The sequence below is a fragment of the Solanum tuberosum genome, unplaced genomic scaffold (genome assembly GCF_000226075.1).
Source record: "Solanum tuberosum cultivar DM 1-3 516 R44 unplaced genomic scaffold, SolTub_3.0 scf00404, whole genome shotgun sequence".
Classification (NCBI taxonomy): Eukaryota; Viridiplantae; Streptophyta; class Magnoliopsida; order Solanales; family Solanaceae; genus Solanum; species Solanum tuberosum.
In genome coordinates this window covers 1-18,197 of record NW_006239353.1, presented here as the reverse complement: position 1 = coordinate 18,197, position 18,197 = coordinate 1, and the positions used below count along the sequence as shown (strand labels likewise).

Sequence of the window (18,197 nt, the reverse complement as noted above, 5' to 3'; positions counted from 1 at the left end):
TATCTAACTACACATTTGATATAGTTCAGTTTATACACCTTACATTCAAAAACTATTTAAAAGGAAACTAAATAAGAATATGCTTGGAGTATTACGTTCTTTTCAATTAACTTTTTTTAAAAAAATTGAAATACTAAAGGATGTAGAATGTCAGCATAAACATATAAGTCACTGCTAGAGTAACGAAATTTCAATTTAGGCTTAAGTCATCTGTGACGCCTTAAAGTTGTCCGCATAATTCACTTAGACATCTCAACTGAGGCTAGTACCTATTGAACACTTTTATCTATTTAAACTTTATTCCTATTAGACACTTTTCGGTAATCAGCAAAAAATGTAAAGTGTGTGTGACACACTCTCGATGACATTGCAAAATGCTTAATGAAAAGGCGACATGTGGCAAGTGGGCCCCAAAAATTATAAAAAATAATTTTTAAACTTTAAAAAATAAAATTTATTTCAAATACATTTTCAATCTTTTTTTTCTTATATATAAAAATATTGAAAATAAAAACACATACTACCCAACCCATGCTACCCCACCCCAACGCTACCCGGCCTTTCTTCTTCATCTTCTTCCCTAATCCCTGCAACATTTCATTTCTAAACCATAATGAAACTCAATATCTTATCAAATTATTTACCGATTCAGTTATTTTTTAAAAAAAAATTCATACCTAATACGTAAGAGAAATATATAGAGAGAGACACATACAAGAGTGATGAAGAAACGGAGTTTGTTGACGGATAATTATTTCAAAATCGATTGCAAAAGAGAAATCAAGAGGACTCAAATTAATTTTATCGAATTCTTTGATATTATTTTTATAAGTTAAATGGGTTTACATTTTAATTTTGAGTGGTGATGTTTGTTTGAAGATGGCCGGAAATGGAGCTATCGGCTAAATTTTTTACTCCAATGTCCAAAAATCTTCTTTCTTCTTTCGTTTTTGAAGATCCAATACAGTTGTCTTTGAGGTGAAGAAGACGACCGAAAGCGGGGGTGGGGGGATTTTTCTTTTTGCGATTAAAAAAATTATTGGTTTAAAAAATATTTTTTTTAAATCGTTCAAGTCATTTACGATGATAAGAATCAATGGAAGAAGAAAAAGTGAAGTTTTCTTGAAAAAAAAATAAAAAAATACGATTTTAGAAATCTTCACGCTCCAAAGGAAAGTGAAAAACACTTTTTCTGCCATATCAGCATTTTGTGTTTAATAGGTATACATTTTGAACAATTTAGGTGTTAAATAGGTACTAGCCCTAGTTAAGGGGTGTAAGTGAAATATATGGACAACTTCAAGGGGCAGTAGATGATTTAAGCCTTCAGTTTATTAGCATAAAGGGGTGGTGGCGCAGTTGGCTAGCGCGTAGGTCTCATAGCTTCTGAGTAATCCTGAGGTCGAGAGTTCGAGCCTCTCTCACCCCAAAAAGCTTTTTCATTTTGCATTTTTATAAGGAAAAATTACTGACGGAACACAATTTTATATAAATTTGTATTATAGAATAAAAATGTTATAAGCACCTCTTATACACTATTATATATCGAGTGTATAAGCATCGTCACACTTTTATAGATGATTTTGTTTTTGAATATACAAAAATATATTTGTTAAGAATTAAAGATGAAGCCTTTGACATGTTTTTAGTTTATAAATCTAAAGAAGAAAATCAATCAATAAGAAGATCAAAGTTAGACCAGACAAGTGGTGAGTAAATTACTTCAAAAATTTTTTTAATGAAAATTTAAAAATAATATATACGTGACTCGTGAGACAACTCTTCCATATTTTTAAAAATAAATTAGTGTAACTGAAAGAAAAAAATGAGACCTTAGATTAGATAACGAATGAATAACTTGAGTAAATTAAAATAGATTGAAAACATGTTTAAAAAAAGAGCAAATTTCAAATATAGCAAACACAAAATTCATATTTGTATGCTATAGCAAAATTTGCATAATTGCGCTCCATAGCAAACATATATATGTATAATTCACTATACATATACAAAAAAACAGTTGTATAATCTGTTTTGGTATACATATACAAAAAGATCAATTGTATAAAGTGAGAGAGACGAGTGAGCGAGTGAGATCTGGGAACGAAAATATATGTATATATACAATTTTAACGCATTTTATACATTTGCGTTTTTGTATAAAGTGAGAGAGGCGAGTGAGAGAGCGAGATCTGGGAGAGTGGCGAGCGAGATCTGGGAGGGGGAGAGAGAGAAACGAAAATATATGTATATATACAATTTTCTCTCACTTTATACAAACACAAACGCATTTTATACAATTTGCGTTTTTTGTATAAAGTGAGAGAGGCGAGATCTGGGAGAGTGCAGAGCGAGATCTGGGAGAAGGCGGAGTGAGATCTGGGAGAAGGGAACGAAAATATATGTATATATACAATTTTCTCTCGCTTTATACAAACACAAATGCACTTTATACACTTGCGTTTGTATAAAAAACGAGAGAGGTGAGGGAGAGAATGAGAGTGGCGAGCGAGATTCACCAGGAGAGAAGTGAAATAACAACAATTTGCTATGAGGTACAATTAAATCAAACTATATTTATAACATTTAATTTGAATTAATAGTTTGCTATTATATACAATTTTCTCTTAAAAATATTAAGGGAACTAATCCAACGTCTCATAAATATAAATTAATTATAAATAGATACCTCTACATTGATGCCCTTAAATAATTACAATAGATGTCCCAACTGACACTAAATCAATACATAAAAAAATCAAAAAGGATTTTATAGAAGGTCATTTGACATAAATAGAAGGCTTTTATCCTTTCAGAAAAGGCCTATGGAGTGAAGGGAAGTACTCCCTTTATTTCAAAAAGAATGACCTCTTTTTCTAAAACTCCGTACCAAATCACTCTTTTTGAAACGGAGGGAGTATTAAATTCTTGGAAGGAGTAAACCTATATAAAATAGAAAATGAAATAAAAAATATTCCATGAATAAATAGAGCCAATAATACAAAGATAATATTAAGCCTTTTTCAATATAGAAGTACAAATATGACACTTAACCTGACAAGATTTAAACATGACTTAGCTTAATTACAAGAGTATTAATCACATCAGAAATTTCAATTGTAAAAAAGAAGCTAGTACAACAGAATTTATTTTTATGAATCACATTGCTACAATTACAAATAAGCAATGGAATTATGATAGGACATCAAGATCCAAAATCTTTAGCAATAGTGCAAAACAGTATAACCAATTCTCAACTACAAATAAAAAAGTGAATTGAGTTTCCAAATTTCTTCAAGTAGAATTTAACAAACCACACAATAATCATACTTCTGGTAAAATGAAACATGCTATCATGTCAGCTGATAAGAGAACTAATCCAGTAAAAAGATGAGATCAATTAAGAAACTTCATATATATTGTTGAAAACAAACCAAAACAAGGAACATTATCTTTTGAAAGTCTGCGAAAAATATCCCTCAAGAACAAGAGTCAAAATTTAGAATACTAACATTTCATAATAAAGAAAACTACTAGAACAAAACAACAGAGCACATAACATCTAATGAATCAAGCCTCAACCCTCTCAGGTGCTGCCTCTTCGGTGGCGTAGACAATCACCTTATTGGCAGGTTTTGCCAGGATATCAAAGTACTCTTGGAATGGAGATTTGGTGAAGCGAGTCTCTTTCCAGAAATCTGGGGTCAGGAACCCGTAGGTCTTCATTAAACAATCAAATGTCGCCTACATACATAATATGAGTGGCATCAGACTCAAACACATCCACTACACAAACAGCAAATATATTGTAAATGAGCAACAAAGAAATCTAATACGTTTTATGATATACAGGCATGGTCACCCCTGTTTTGGATAAAAATAGTAGCTGGTTACAGCAAAAAGTTGAGTTATACTGGTCTAAGATGGTGTTCAGATCGACGATAAGCCAATCCAAACACCCTCTACATAAGAGTCATTTTATAACTTTTTAAGAACAAAGCACTTATCCCACATTGCAGCACAAGTATTGCAGGAAATGGTAAGAATTGATAATGGTACAGCTCGTATCCCACAATTTGACTTGCTCAACACTGTATTTGATCACAACACACACTGTCCCAATTTCAACACTGTATTTAATCACAACACACTGTCCCAATTTAACCAATACTCTTAATACATCAATACTTTCGGAACTAGACTAAACAATTGTGCACTGGACAATGACAAGATTTGGAACTATAAGGCTAGCAATTGTCACTATCTCTGTAATAATCTACCAAGTTCCACTGCAATTTTTTCTAATATTTGGGAACTTTGTAGCCAAATATTGATATAGATATAACTTTCTTGTAGGAAAGACCATTTTTTTATTAACATAAAAATTCATGGCTATTTTCAAAAAAGTTATATTTAATCTTGGCTATTTTAAACAAAATGTATAGTCAAATTAACTTTTTTGTTCAATTATAATGTTATACGCATCAATTCTTAAGCTATAGTACTAGAACATACATGCAAAAGAATCATCACACAATTAACAATAATGATATTTGCAAGATCTGTTAAAAGATCAAACCTTAACGAAGTTTCCAAGGGTTTTGGTGGATCCACGAGAAGATGTGAAGACATCTTCAATACCAGCAAACTGAAGGACCTTCTTGGGGACACGAGCAGCAACAATACCAGCACCACGAGGAGCAGGCACCATCCTCACAGTAACAGACCCACATTTCCCCTGTAACCTTGCAAGGCACAGTGTGTGGCTTCCCAATCTTGTTACCCCAGTAACCTCTCCTCACTGGAATCACTGATAGCTTAGCCAATATAATTCCTCCACGAATAGCAGTAGCTACTTCCTTCGAGCACTTAACACCCAAACCAACATGACCATTACCGTCACCGACGACAACAAACGCCTTAAACCTGGTTCTCTGTCCGGCACGGGTCTGCTTCTGAACCGGCATGATTTTCATCACCTCATCCTTGAGAGATGGTCCGATAAGAGTATCAATGATTTGAAACTCCTTGATTGGGAGTGAGTGAAGGTAGATTTGCTCAAGTGACTTGATTTTTCCATCTTTCACGAGCCTTCCTAGCTTTGTCACCGGAACCCATTTCTCCTCCTCTGTTTCACGGCGTGGACGACGGCCGCCACGGCCTCTTCCACCGCGGTCTCCACCTCTACCACCACGTCCTCCAAACCCACGACCGAATCCTCCTCTCTCCCCTCCTCCTCTCTCCGCCATGATTGTAAGGTATTAGGTTTACAGCTAGGGTTTAGAGAGAGTGTGTGAGAAGATGAAGAAAACGGATTGTTAGGTTTATAAGGGAGCTAGGGTTTCATAAAATGGGCTTGAGGGAAATCAAGTCCATATGGAACTGCAAGTTTGGCCCATAATGCTACAAGCCCATAATAGTTTGCAATTTTTAGCATAAAGTAATCAAATAATTAAAAGAGCAACTTTCACATATAGCAAACATAAAAATCTTATAGCTATAGTTTGCATAATTACGCTTCATTGCAAATTTTATGTTTGCTATGGAACTATTAATCTGTATATTTCAGGATTCATTCGAAGCTATATACAATTTTATTTTCTAAATAAAATTAATAAAAGGCTGTAAATTCTGTTATAAAAAAGGAAGACAATCGCTAAACTCACGCAAAAAGATCTCTTTCCTTCTATGACTTCTTCATCAGTAGTGACTCCATTGTAACTGAGTACACGTTTGCCTAGAAATTTAACACCCTAAAAAATAATACATATACAGTTTTACTCAAATATACATATATACATAACTATGACTTACTGTGTATAAATATGACACAAATACAGTTAGCGAATTGTATAAAATAATATTTAATTCAATTTATCCTATACAAGTTTTATAAATAAGATTATACATTATACAACACATTTCAATTGTATAATCATTTATATTGTATATATAGTGAGATTATTGTACTTTTATTAATGGAGAAAGTTTGTATATTAAACCTAATGGCTAAAAAAATACAGATATGTATAAATAAACATATAAAAAGTACATATAGTCATTCTGTATAACATTAATTTTATCTGAATATAACATAAACATGTTTTATGTGGATATTATATATTATACAAAACATTTCAATTGTATAATTGTTAATATTGTATATATGGTAAAATTGTTATAATAACTATCGCTATTTATACAATAAGTTTGTATAAACAAACAGATATAGGGCAAAAATTTACAGAGACTAATATACAATTGTAACACATACAAATTAATGATTATACAAATACCCGAACTTCTTCATGTTCATCTTGCTCCAATGAGCAAGAAACAATTCTAATATATAATTGCTTTATACAATAAGTCTGTATATTAACCTAATGGCTAATATACAATTGTTTTTTCCTTTCCTCTTCTTACTTGAACTAGCATCGTACTGATCTTTGTCACCTCCTTCAACAATTTCTTCGATTTTGCACTAATTTCACCCATTCTGATTCGGTCATTCTTAAATTTGGATCTGTGTCTTTAATTTCTTTGAATTTGGCTATTGAACCTGCAACCTCTCCTCTGAGTTAGACCCAAGGAAAATGTTCATCCATTGTATAAGTGAAAAATATGTATGGATTATGATTTCATATGAAAGTTAAAGAAATAAGGAAAAAATTGGAAAAAAAGTCGATTTAGAGGTTTTGGTGGTACCTAAATTTTTTGAAATCGCATAGTAGTGAAGATTTGAAATTTAAACTAATTTTGTGGAGAGAATTTAGGAGAAATTGAAGGGTATGGGAGAGTGGAAAGAGATGAAGTGAATTGTATAAAGGAAACGACTTCCGTTTTTTTTAATTTGTGGGACCCGTCAGTAGCAAGAAATGCCAAACTATAGCTACTCAAAGGAAATAAATGAAACAGTAGCTATATTATTTATTTTCAATTAATAGTTTGTCATTATGCACAATTTTTCATAATTAAAAACCAGACATTTTGAGGAATAAGTATCCTTTTTCCTAATTTAACTCGTCTACTAGAGTATCGTTTGATTTGAATACAAATTATGTTGGTATTATTTTTTATTGACGATTTAATTTGTTGTACTAAAAATAATATACATTCTAAAATTAAGTTATTTGTTTGAATAAAATATTCATACTTAAATATAATGACCGTGATAACACCTATATGGCCTAAGTGCACCAGTAATTGCCACAAAATACAGAAGCAATAATTAAGTATGCTTTTTACTAATTTGAGTAGTATTCTAAGAATATAATTGTTTTCCACCCCATTAAAATAGGAAGAATTGTACTCCAATTATATAAATTAATTTTCACAGATATCCTAGAAACCTAACGGCATATTTCACATTGTTTATCCTTAAAATTAGGTATTCAAATTTTTTTGTTCTTATTTTATAATTGAATATCCTTTAAAACATATATCGACATCAAGAATGTGAGTGAATCGGTTAAAAACCCTAAGGTGTCACGATTATAACTCAACAAATATAAAAAGTCATTATATGCCATGGTCCTAAAATGACCTTTTTTTCATGTAATATAATGTACATTTATTGACATATATTTGGTTTACAATCTTTGAGTCGGAACTAAGGCTTCTTAGTTTCCGAGCAACTCTTATCATATTTGGTTCATTTGAAATGATATACTAATTAGTTTGTGAATTTGCTTGTTACTTTGATGAGATACAATTACAGTTTGAATCTCTAAACTATCCATAAGGGTTGAGTTTCTGAGACTTAATATTTCAGTGAACGAGGCCCGAGTTTTTCCTGAGTCTTGAAGGTCCATAGTTGTGGGAAGGGGGAAAGTTCATTGGGGCCATGCTTTGTGTCATCGTAGGGACAAACACTGCTGGACATGCAAGGGTTGCCAAGAAAAGAGGAGTGGATTGGCATTGATCAACTCCAGAGGAGTGAAGAATGGAGTTTGCACTAACTTGTGCATGTTTGGATATGGAGCTAGGTGATGTCGTAGGTTCCACAGTGTTTGAATGGTTTGAAGAAAACTTGGAACAAGATTGGGGGCTAGTGGGTCTAGCACATTTGTCATCCACATTTGGTTGACAAAGTTCTCTGTTGCTATTGACAAAATATGGATTCAACTGAACTCAGTAATTTTGATTGAAATTCTATATTTGTCTTAAGAAATTCATTTGATATATATTAATTATCAATTTCGATCAATTCAACAATTTAAAAGGATGAAAATCCTAATTTTATGAACTTTAAAAATTGACTCCGCCCCCACTAGTAATTAAAACCTCACCAATGAGTGCCCTCAGAAGGCTGCAAATAAATGTGTAAGCATAGGCCATATATAGATCCCCCATGGTTGAGTTGTTTTGAGAAAATAAAGTAAAATTACTAGATATTATTGATCCTTAAGGAGATCCACTTATATATAGACTAGTTTTTGGGTATGCGTGTCGCGCGTGTAGTCAAGTGTACCATTACTATAAACTTATAGCATTTGACAATCATGCTCCACATAAGTCCTTAGACATCTTATTATAATGTTTGACTTGTAAATGTTAAGTATTTATAGGATTTATGTTGCACTAAAAAGTATAAATGATGGTGGATATAGGAAGAATATTTACCAGTTAGTGTTACACATATAATTGTTAGAGTAAGAGTGTTTGTTTGAAAATTAAAATAGTTATCTAATTTTATATGGATCATTGATAATGAACTTTATACTTTTAGATCTCTTTATTATTAATTAAAGAGGCAATATATTGATTCATGAGATAATGAACTGATTAAAAATGCATGTATAGTCATTTAACATATTTGCTAAATATTTCATATTATCCATGTAAAACACAAATGATATGCATATAATGAAATATCTAATCTTTCATTAAGATAATTTTTAATTTCATTTGGAAATAAGAACTATAATATTGTACATGTTCCATGCCAATAATTATATAAAGTCTAAATAAATAATATCTATTTAATTGTAATCTAGACACAAATTTCTTTATATAAGCAGAGAACATATTTAACTAAAAAGGAAAAGAAAATAATACATTATAAAAGAACATTTAAAACTAAAACAAAAATCACTTACAAATGGTCATATCACTATAAGCACTTTACATTTTTTTTTAAAAGTACAAATAATTCATTATTTTGTTGTAATTCATACAACATGATAAAAAAAAAAGAATTATTTTCTTCCAAACATTCTTAACAATTAATCACTCAATCAATTATAACGTCTTCGATCCAAATACTAAAATAATGTTATTGCCCTTAACAATTCTACAAAAATTGATAACAACTTTTCTTCTGCGGTCTATGACTATGACCAAAAATTAAATCAAAAAAGAAGAAAGAGATGGTATACCAAAGATGAGAAAATGACTCTTAATTTATAAGAGAGAATTGACATTAACATACTTTAGTAAGAAGATCAGATATGAGATTTGCAATTCATTTCCCTTTCTAGGTGACTTTAAATAGGAAAACCTTATGTGAGGGGAGATGAAAAGAAAAAAAAAAAATGTCCATCAGTTTCCTACTTAATTAGGAGTCTTTTTGTCTTCTTAATAATAATAATAATTACTTATAAGTTATAACCATACAACATGACTAAATTGTAACCGAAAAAAATTGATAAATTTGATGTTGGCTTAATGTGTAACTCTCCCTTGTAGTAATTAAATTTACTATTTAATTAACAATTTATTAGATGCTTCATAGTATTTGTATTTGATATAGGAACAAAATGGTAATCTAACTTTTACCTAACATTCTTCCCACTTTTAGTATAACTAGTGAGATAAGCCCGGGCGATGCCCGGGCCCAACATGAGCAAAGTATTATCGTAAATTTGTAAAAGGAGATACAATATGTTATTCTTAGGTTGATTCGTAGATGGGGTTGGGTGCATTTTCTTCACTAATTACGTTTAGTTGAAGTACAATGAAATGTTGTGTAATCGTCTTCATCACAGCTATGGCATGTTCTCAGAGTGTTATCCACAGAGTTAAAGTACCTGAAATCAAAAGATGAAGCAAAAAATAGTTTGGTTTGGAAGGCATAAGGTGTACTACAATGTGCATATATGATGATATATTTTGGGTAAATTTTTGTTATAGTTAACTCCAAGTGAGGTAGAAGTGAACGGACTGTTATAATGGTATAAGTTTAGTCGTATTTCTCTTATTCTCTACATTACCTGCACGTCGAAGGAATGATGCTTTGTCTACTCTCAAGCATTCCAAGATTTTCGATGCCCACCTAGAAGGGTCGATTCAAGCAGCGCTGAAGTAACTCCAGCCTCAGTCCTTGCTCGTCTATCTCCATATGACATGAATCGAGTTTCTGAGACCAATTTTCCTTGGTTGACAATTTCTGCCAGCTGATAGAGGATGAAGTCAATCACGCGATGAATAAATTTCATTAGGTAATACCATAGAACTCGAAATGCACATAATAAGAATAACTATGTTTCAATCCCAAACTCAAGTTGGGGTCAGTCATATGAATCCCGACTTAGCATATAGCTCCATTTTAGAATATTTCAGGCTAATATTATACAAAAATTAGAACATTAATAAAAATTTGAAGAATGTGTCTATATTTTGTACTGGTATATATCTGGACTTCGGACAACAATATAGCCTACAAGACTAACTTATAACTTCCATATTGAATGCCATGTTTGTTTAGTTGATCCAGTAAAAATGTAGAATCTTGAAGGAGAAATCTTCACTGATTTTAAAATCTGATATCTCGAAACAAAACCATGGTAACAGACCCAGCACGCATTTGAGATGAGGAAGAAGGTTAACGAAGTAAAGAAAAATAAAAACGATCGTGATCCAACTTCATGTTCTTACAGAATTTAGAAAAACATTGCTACATGTCATATCGAAAAGGATCAATAGCATCAGTTTGTGGCAATTGGGGAAGAATTTTGATTTCTGAAAAAGTTATCAAATCCAAACACCATTGAAACAGAGAGCGTGAATTGCATATGTTTTAATAAACGAAGAATTACTAAAAATTGATCAGATAACCCAATACGTATAATTTTGCTTAAGGAGTTTCCAGTGCTTTGAAGCAAGATGTTGCGACGGCAACCTGCTTCGCAAGCAACTTTTTACATCAGTAATTCATTCCAACTGGAGATCTGAACTATTTTTGGCATTGTTTCAATTCGAGATGTGAACTATTTTTGCCGTTGCACTCATAATATTGACCACACTACATCCAACAGAATAATAAACTACAGGAATTCATGCTCCTACATAATTTTTCAAGCACTTAAATCACAATAGGTAGGATTGTAAATAAATGTCAAGCATATTTATTGATTGTTAAATTGCCAAAAATACAAAAAGTTAATTACCTCATTTTCGTAAGAAAGATTGAAAGTCTTCATCATGTACTTTTGGATGAACAAACTGGGAACTTGTTTGTCCTTTGATTTTAAAATTTCAATTTTCAACAGAGGATGTGCGATGGTAAGTAGTGATTGGTCTGATCACATCTTGATTGAATTGCAGAAGGTGGAAGCCAGAGATGTTAAGATCTCACAATATTTATTTCAATATGGAGTTTTGCATCCATCCAAACCAAGCCAAGAAAGAAGGTGCGGCAGCAAGCTTATTAATACATATGTAATCGATAGTAATATAACAAAACAGAGAGATGCTTTCTTTAATTCCAAATTTACTTTTTTTTAAATAGTCTAAGAGAAAACTGAATTAGCAAATGCCTGCCACAATTCATTTACCTGAAACCATAACTAATACACGGAGCAACAACTGTCAGAAGAAGAGAAGAAACGGAAAGATAAAATATCCATTGTGCCGCCTGTTTATAGCAAGAAAATCAAACGTCACCAGTGGAATCCATAAAGTCACTCATGTCTAGCAATTAAACAAATTCCTAATGAATTCGACCAAAACATAAACAATCTTTTTATTTTATTTTTTTAAAAAAGGAAGAGCAGTAACAAAGTACATCAAGAAAAACAGAATTGGATTTAACAGGTTACAACAGACTTCAAACTCGAGTCAAAACAAAGAGACCAGAGAAGATTAACGTCCACTCCTCTTGCCCGAATCCCAATCGAACCTAAGTTTATCCAAACCTCAACTATCCTATACAAAACGTCAAAGTTAAACTGTTGCATTGATATATAACTTAACACTTGTAAATCTCAATCATAAAAGGGAACCAAGCTACTGTCACAACCCGACTAAAGATAAGATGAGGATAATCCTAAATAAAGCCACATTAAGTCTCCAAATCACATGAAAGAACTTCCATCAGACATTAATCAAAAGAAAAGTAAACTAAACAACTAATCTAAGGCAAATTCCTAACAAATTGTTTTGTCCATGACTGATGGATATGAACTTTATACCTATGATTATCACGAATTGAATTATAATCAAATCGAAGCACAAAATGAAAAAAATCATACAAAATAATCTTATATATTTACGCAACAAAAAACCTCTGTCCATACACGATTACAAATTTAGAATTCTGATAACATGAAATGACAACAAAACAGTAATTAAATTAGTGTTTTACGTGCATCATCTTTTCAATCTTACGGCTGAACGATTACAAGGTTAGTTTAGCAAATTGGTTAGACAATCATACAAAACAAAATTCAAAATCGAAGATTAGTCCACTGTCAGGCTTGTTTAGTATTCTCACCTTATCCGTAATACACTAACAGAATCTTCACAGGAAATTACCTGTCAGTAATTTGAATTTAAAAAGAGATTAGCGTAATCTTAAAACAAAATTTCTCTAGCCAGCATGACAGTAACATCAGTAAATACACAAAACAACATAACAAAGCAAAAATCCTAACGACGAAACCTCAACCATCTTATACAAAAGATAAAATTAAAGGGTTGCACTGATAACTCAACATTGTGAACCTTAATTATATAAAGGAATCAGGGTAAAAAAATGACCAGCTAAAGACGTAAGATAAAATGAGGGCTATCCTAAAGTAAAAGACACATAAAAGCTACTAAACATCTAATCTAAAGGCAAATTGGCTGATAAGTAAACCAAACAACTAATGTAAAGGCAAATTACCTACTTATGAGCAAATGAGAAAAGTATACATAATGAACTTATATGTTTAGTCAGTTAAAAGCCTCGGTTGATACCTTTACATTAGTTGTTCAGTTGATCTAGAATAAAAAAGTAGAATCTTGAAGGAGAAATCTTCACCGATCTTAAAATCTGATATCTCAAAACAAAAGAATGGTGACAAATTCAACAGTCATTTGAGATGAGAAAGAAGCTCAACGAAGTAATGAAAAATAGAAACGATTGTGGTCCAACTTCATGTTCTTACAGAATTTAGCAAAAACATTATACATATCATAAAACTCTGTTCAGAGTTAGAGGAGCAACAACTATTGTAAGGGTTTAACACTTATTGCAATTTTTAACGTGAAATGACCAAAATGCCCGTTGGTCGGCAAGCTGGCAAGACAACTAAGAGGTGCTTGTCAAGCCGCTTATATATATACTAAAATGAAAATTAAAAGATTCAAACTTGGACAAATTGCTTACAAATTTCATGTGATCACAACTGTCAAAGTATGTTAATGAGATTGTGTGCAAATAGTTCATGAAAATTAACCATTAAAGCTATTATCACGTCAACAGCTTGGAAGCTATACAGAAACTACATAACATATCCAAAGATGAGGAGTCTCTATAGTGATGGAAACACAAACAAAATAGTGCAAAAATTATTTACTATTAACGGTATATAAATTTTAACTCAAAATATAAAGGTACATGGTGTAACCTTGTACTAATCATCTAGATGAATCAATACAATTGATGATGGCAGCATACCAACATCTTAACTGCCATTCTACACATTAATTAAGTCCAACATCAAATCTTGTATCCAACTTCCATAAATAACGATTATATGTCCTGTTCTCTTTCGACTTTTCTCCTTCACCTAGAAAAAAAAAAGAGACATATGACCCATAAATAACAATCATATGTTTGTTTAGATTAGGATTATGAGATAGAATAAAAATTAGGAAGCAAGGACATTAAACTTTAAACAAAACATGGAACATGCCTTTTACAGCAGCTGCCCCTCCCCTTAATTTTATCTCAAACTGTGATCATTTAATACACCAGTCAAAATAAAAAAGTAAAACAAACATCAGTAATTGATAGGTATATTATCAAACACCCTTGGTGCACTAATGATACTGAAAATTTATTAGTAAAGATGAATGAGTAAAATAGAAGAATATATGTAAAATACAATAGAGATCAACAACCTGAAAGAACCATTTCAAAAAGGTTGATCCTGAATTAATTAAAAGGGCACACTATGTTACTTCACCTTACGTTACAATCCTTTTTTCTCTTCCTCTAGCCTCTTCTTTTAATATCAACACTCTGTTTTTTACTGTGTAAGAAAGTAAAAGCAAGGATTGAAAGTATGATAAAATTTAGAGTATTTAAACTTGGAAGGCATTAGTAAGAGCTTAGACATTAACAATTCTTTAATAAAAAATATTGAGGTGGCTTATATATTGCAAATTATCCCTAAAATTCATAGGAAAGTTTCGTGAGGCCCTCGACATTTTAAGTATTTCTCAAGTTGTAACTTCTGAAAAGAAAAAGGAATTTTGTTGTACGAAGTCTTATTCTCACACCTTTTTTCTCTTATTTCAGTTACGTCATCGTTATTGAGTTCACTAACTATTGTTCTTGAACCAGTAAGGTTCAGTTGCCTGAGAGATGAATAAGACTTTATTCAGCAGCAAGTTTCAAAGGATCTAAATATTGCTAATCTCTCTTTTCCAACCTCCAAACACTCTTCTTGAACAATTTAAAGGCTGAAATTAGTTCTAACAGACAAAAAGATAACAACAAAAACATAAATTTCCAATCAAGACTAAATCTTTTTAGAATTTTAGACACCAAAACAATTTGTAAAAATGAAATTTTCTTGCCAATCTCTCTTGTTCAACCTCTAAACACTCTAAAGCAAGGAGACAATAGCATTTACTACAAAATTCAAATGGCTGGATAGACAAATAAGTTTACTAAAGCTACTTGTTGTGTTCCTATACCAGATGTCATAGCAATCAATATGAATCTATTTGGTTGTCTTTATATGTAGTTTGAGGTCAATATAATTATAACGTGATATTAAGAATATTATATAGATATTTAAAAAATAGGATTGTCTAAAATAAAGGTCAGGAATCGTCGTTATGCAACCTTTTTTTAATTTGGTAGTGTACACTGACCTTTTACACCTTTTTTGTTAATGTGGATGGTTCAAATTTCAGCTTCTCATGTGAGAAACCAGATGCAGTAGTTGTTTCCTGCTTCTCACCTCACTGATTCCTAGAGGCTTGATCTTTTTGGAATCCCTCTCAGTAGTGCTGGGCGTAAGAGTCTGTTCCTTTTGAACGTAGGAAAGAACTGACAAAGTTGTATGTGTGGTATTTGAGCTGCCCAAAGATGACTTCCTTAGCTGAATTTGAAATAGTTTATTCGACAACATCTTATGGACATTGTTAACATGCAACAATTGCTTCTGAAAAGGTCATTTAGAGAATTTGTAGAAATAAGCACATATGCCAAACTATTTCTGATCAAGACAGATGGTGTTGCAACAATAGACGTGTAGAAGTAGCTAGCAGAAAAAACATGCAAAGTATTAATGATATATGTAAATAAAAGGTCACCTTAATGCAAGTTATGTCAAATATGTTTTCTGCAGTCACGGAGAATAATTTTTCTCCCAATACACCAGAAATGGATGTTGTGGCCGAAGCAATGCCATCAATAAGATCAATTTCAAAGATGCGCCTGAAACCATGGAAAGTTTAATATTTGTGTATAATATATGCTATATTTTTCACGAAGTACAATTTACAAGAGAAAAAGATAGTATTGAGGCACTAACGTTGTCTTCCGATTACATTTTGGGTATTCAAAATCCTTTTTATCCTTTGTGCACTTCTTGTGTTTGCAGCATGAGCATTCACGCACACAAAACTCTTGCAGCTCATTTGATATTGACATTCCTTTCCTCAACATAGAAGAGTTCCATCTGTCGGAAAAATAAAAATCACATATATAATACATACATATTGTATACATCAGTAATCACATACACAAAATGTCTCAAATTACTCTTGAATAAATTTAAGTTATTTCTTTGGTTTAGCCAAAGCTAGACAACCCGAGTCATGCACAAAATTATGGGTCACTCAAATACCCCCCAAAAAATGAAACTCACAAGTAGAATAAGATAATCGAAAATATATTTAAAAATATAAAGATATCATTAAGTCAAAATCAATAGAACTTGAAGTTAAAACTCATACGTCTTTCATAAGTAAATTCAAAAAACCTAATTCAAGCAGCAAGACCTTGTTAAGTAAAATTAATCTATACACCAAAAATTAATAAGCATACTCTCAAATGATCAGCTCAAAGTATGTCTTAGAGAAGCTGGTGATAAAATTTCTGCCATAGGGATAACTTGTTGCCCTACAGCTATCACCACCATGAGAGGGGCAGATGAGTTGGTTGAGGTTTTTGCTGACGCGGGACTTAAAGACATCATTTTGTTTCCTTTTACCCTATTGTTACACAAAATAATGTATTCGGTAGGTTCTTTAAATACAAATTAAAGCTAGAGAATAATGATGTAATGTCAGTAATGACGAAAGAGGAGCTCATGCACAGAGTAATTTCAAGCCATTTAGAGAGAACGGATAAAAGTAAGCCTGGTTGACAATTTTCAGAAGCCTGTACTCCTTCTGAGATTCATTGGAGCTTCTTTCTGAATCTTGATGTTTCATTAATGCAGGTGAAGTTGAACAACTCCTATTACTGCTAGAATTGGCTCTCGAATGGATTTATGAGAAACTAACACCTAATGGAACTTTTCTCTTACTGTAAGCTACCATTCTGAAATTCCAATCATTTGTTTGCTTTGTCCTTAGCAATGATGAGTTTAGGAGATCTATGTTGCCGGTTTCTTGATCATTTTTCTTCGTTAGAACAGGTTAGAGCTTCACATTGGTCGGGAAATTGAGTGATAGTCTCTTTGGATAATTCCCATTGTGAGCTAGCGTTTAAGGTTGGGTTAGGCCCCAGAGTCATATTTTCAGGTGATATTAGAGCCAAGGTTCATCCTTTTTTCAGACTCATATTATGGGTTAGGCCCAGAATCATATTTTCACGTGATATTAGAGCGAAGGTTCATCCTAATTTCAGACTCATATTATATTGTTGAATTGAACTTAATCTACAATGACAACCTTGTGTAATAAATAGCTTGTATAATGTTATGTTATTTTCCAAATTACATTGATAAAAAGTTTAATGCGTTCGTACCTTGATAAGTAGATATTCCTATACTCCTTTCAAGGATTACAATAAGATCTGCATCTTTTTCCATTCGAGCCTCAATTTCATTTCCTTCTATTTCTCCAAAATCCTCCCATTGACAATGACCAAGCAATAACTGTAAAAGAATATTACTTAAACCACCACAGTGTGTATGTGTTATGATGATCCAATCTATAAAGTTCATCGTAGTACTCTAAAAAGAAACATATGAACTCGAAATTTAAATCTCACAGCTTAGCAATTTATATTAAGAAAAGAAAAAAGGACAAAAACAATAACTAACAGTTGAAATCCCTTTTTTTCTTTTCCTCTTTTGGATCTAATTGTTCGAAATCCTTAGAGATGCAATTTTTATCACAGCAAACCACTAAAGTCCAATAAAAACTACTTTCAGAAATATATTTATCACTATTTATCTACAAAAACTCCAAAAAGGTACAAAGCTTTCTCTAATTGTGGCTACTTACTTTGATTCAGGTTTCAGAACTAAAAGAGCAAGAAAATAAAATTCAAACACAGAAGAAAAATCAAAACTTGAAGGACAAAACAAACGGGCAATCTAGTTATAAAATCAACTTTCAGTAATATATTTATCATCATTTACTACAGAAACTCGAAAAAAGCACAAGGCTTTCCCTAATTGTGGCAATTTACTTCCATTCAGGTTTCAGCATAACTAAAAGAACAATAAAACAAAACTCAAAAAGAGAAGAAAGTCCGAAATTGAAGCACAAAACAAACCCCACAATCTAGTATTTCCATA

General features: G+C 31.9%; 2 protein-coding genes and 1 non-coding gene across 7 annotated transcripts; 1 reads left to right on the top strand and 2 right to left on the bottom strand.

Moving 5' to 3' along the window:
* The first annotated feature begins 1,344 nt into the window (after positions 1 to 1,344).
* On the top strand, positions 1,345 to 1,429 carry TRNAM-CAU (transfer RNA methionine (anticodon CAU)). The gene is given in 2 exon segments: positions 1,345 to 1,382; positions 1,394 to 1,429. It is a non-coding gene; the product is annotated as a tRNA-Met (tRNA).
* Positions 1,430 to 3,375: 1,946 nt separating this feature from the next.
* LOC102604693 (40S ribosomal protein S2-3-like) lies at positions 3,376 to 5,381 on the bottom strand. The gene is given in 3 exon segments (XM_015303365.1): positions 3,376 to 3,744; positions 4,580 to 4,738; positions 4,740 to 5,381. Coding segments are annotated over 3 exon segments (843 nt in total). The 5' UTR covers positions 5,250 to 5,381; the 3' UTR covers positions 3,376 to 3,570.
* A 4,811-nt stretch (positions 5,382 to 10,192) lies between these two features.
* On the bottom strand, positions 10,193 to 18,189 carry LOC102591422 (uncharacterized). 5 transcript variants are annotated; one of them, XR_001471753.1, is made up of 7 exons: positions 15,978 to 18,189; positions 15,757 to 15,880; positions 15,313 to 15,605; positions 13,836 to 13,997; positions 12,716 to 12,756; positions 11,391 to 11,857; positions 10,193 to 10,397 (listed from the first exon to the last, which is right to left on the bottom strand). XR_001471753.1 is itself a non-coding variant. In XM_015303364.1 (4 exons), the coding sequence occupies exons 1-4, from the start codon at positions 16,172 to 16,174 to the stop codon at positions 13,905 to 13,907; spliced, it is 618 nt and encodes a 205-aa protein (XP_015158850.1). In that variant the 5' UTR covers positions 16,175 to 18,105; the 3' UTR covers positions 13,817 to 13,904. The 5 variants fall into 5 exon arrangements, 1 of the variants encoding a protein (XP_015158850.1); XR_001471754.1 differs by lacking the exon at positions 13,836 to 13,997; XR_001471755.1 differs by lacking the exon at positions 15,313 to 15,605.
* Positions 18,190 to 18,197: the final 8 nt, after the last annotated feature.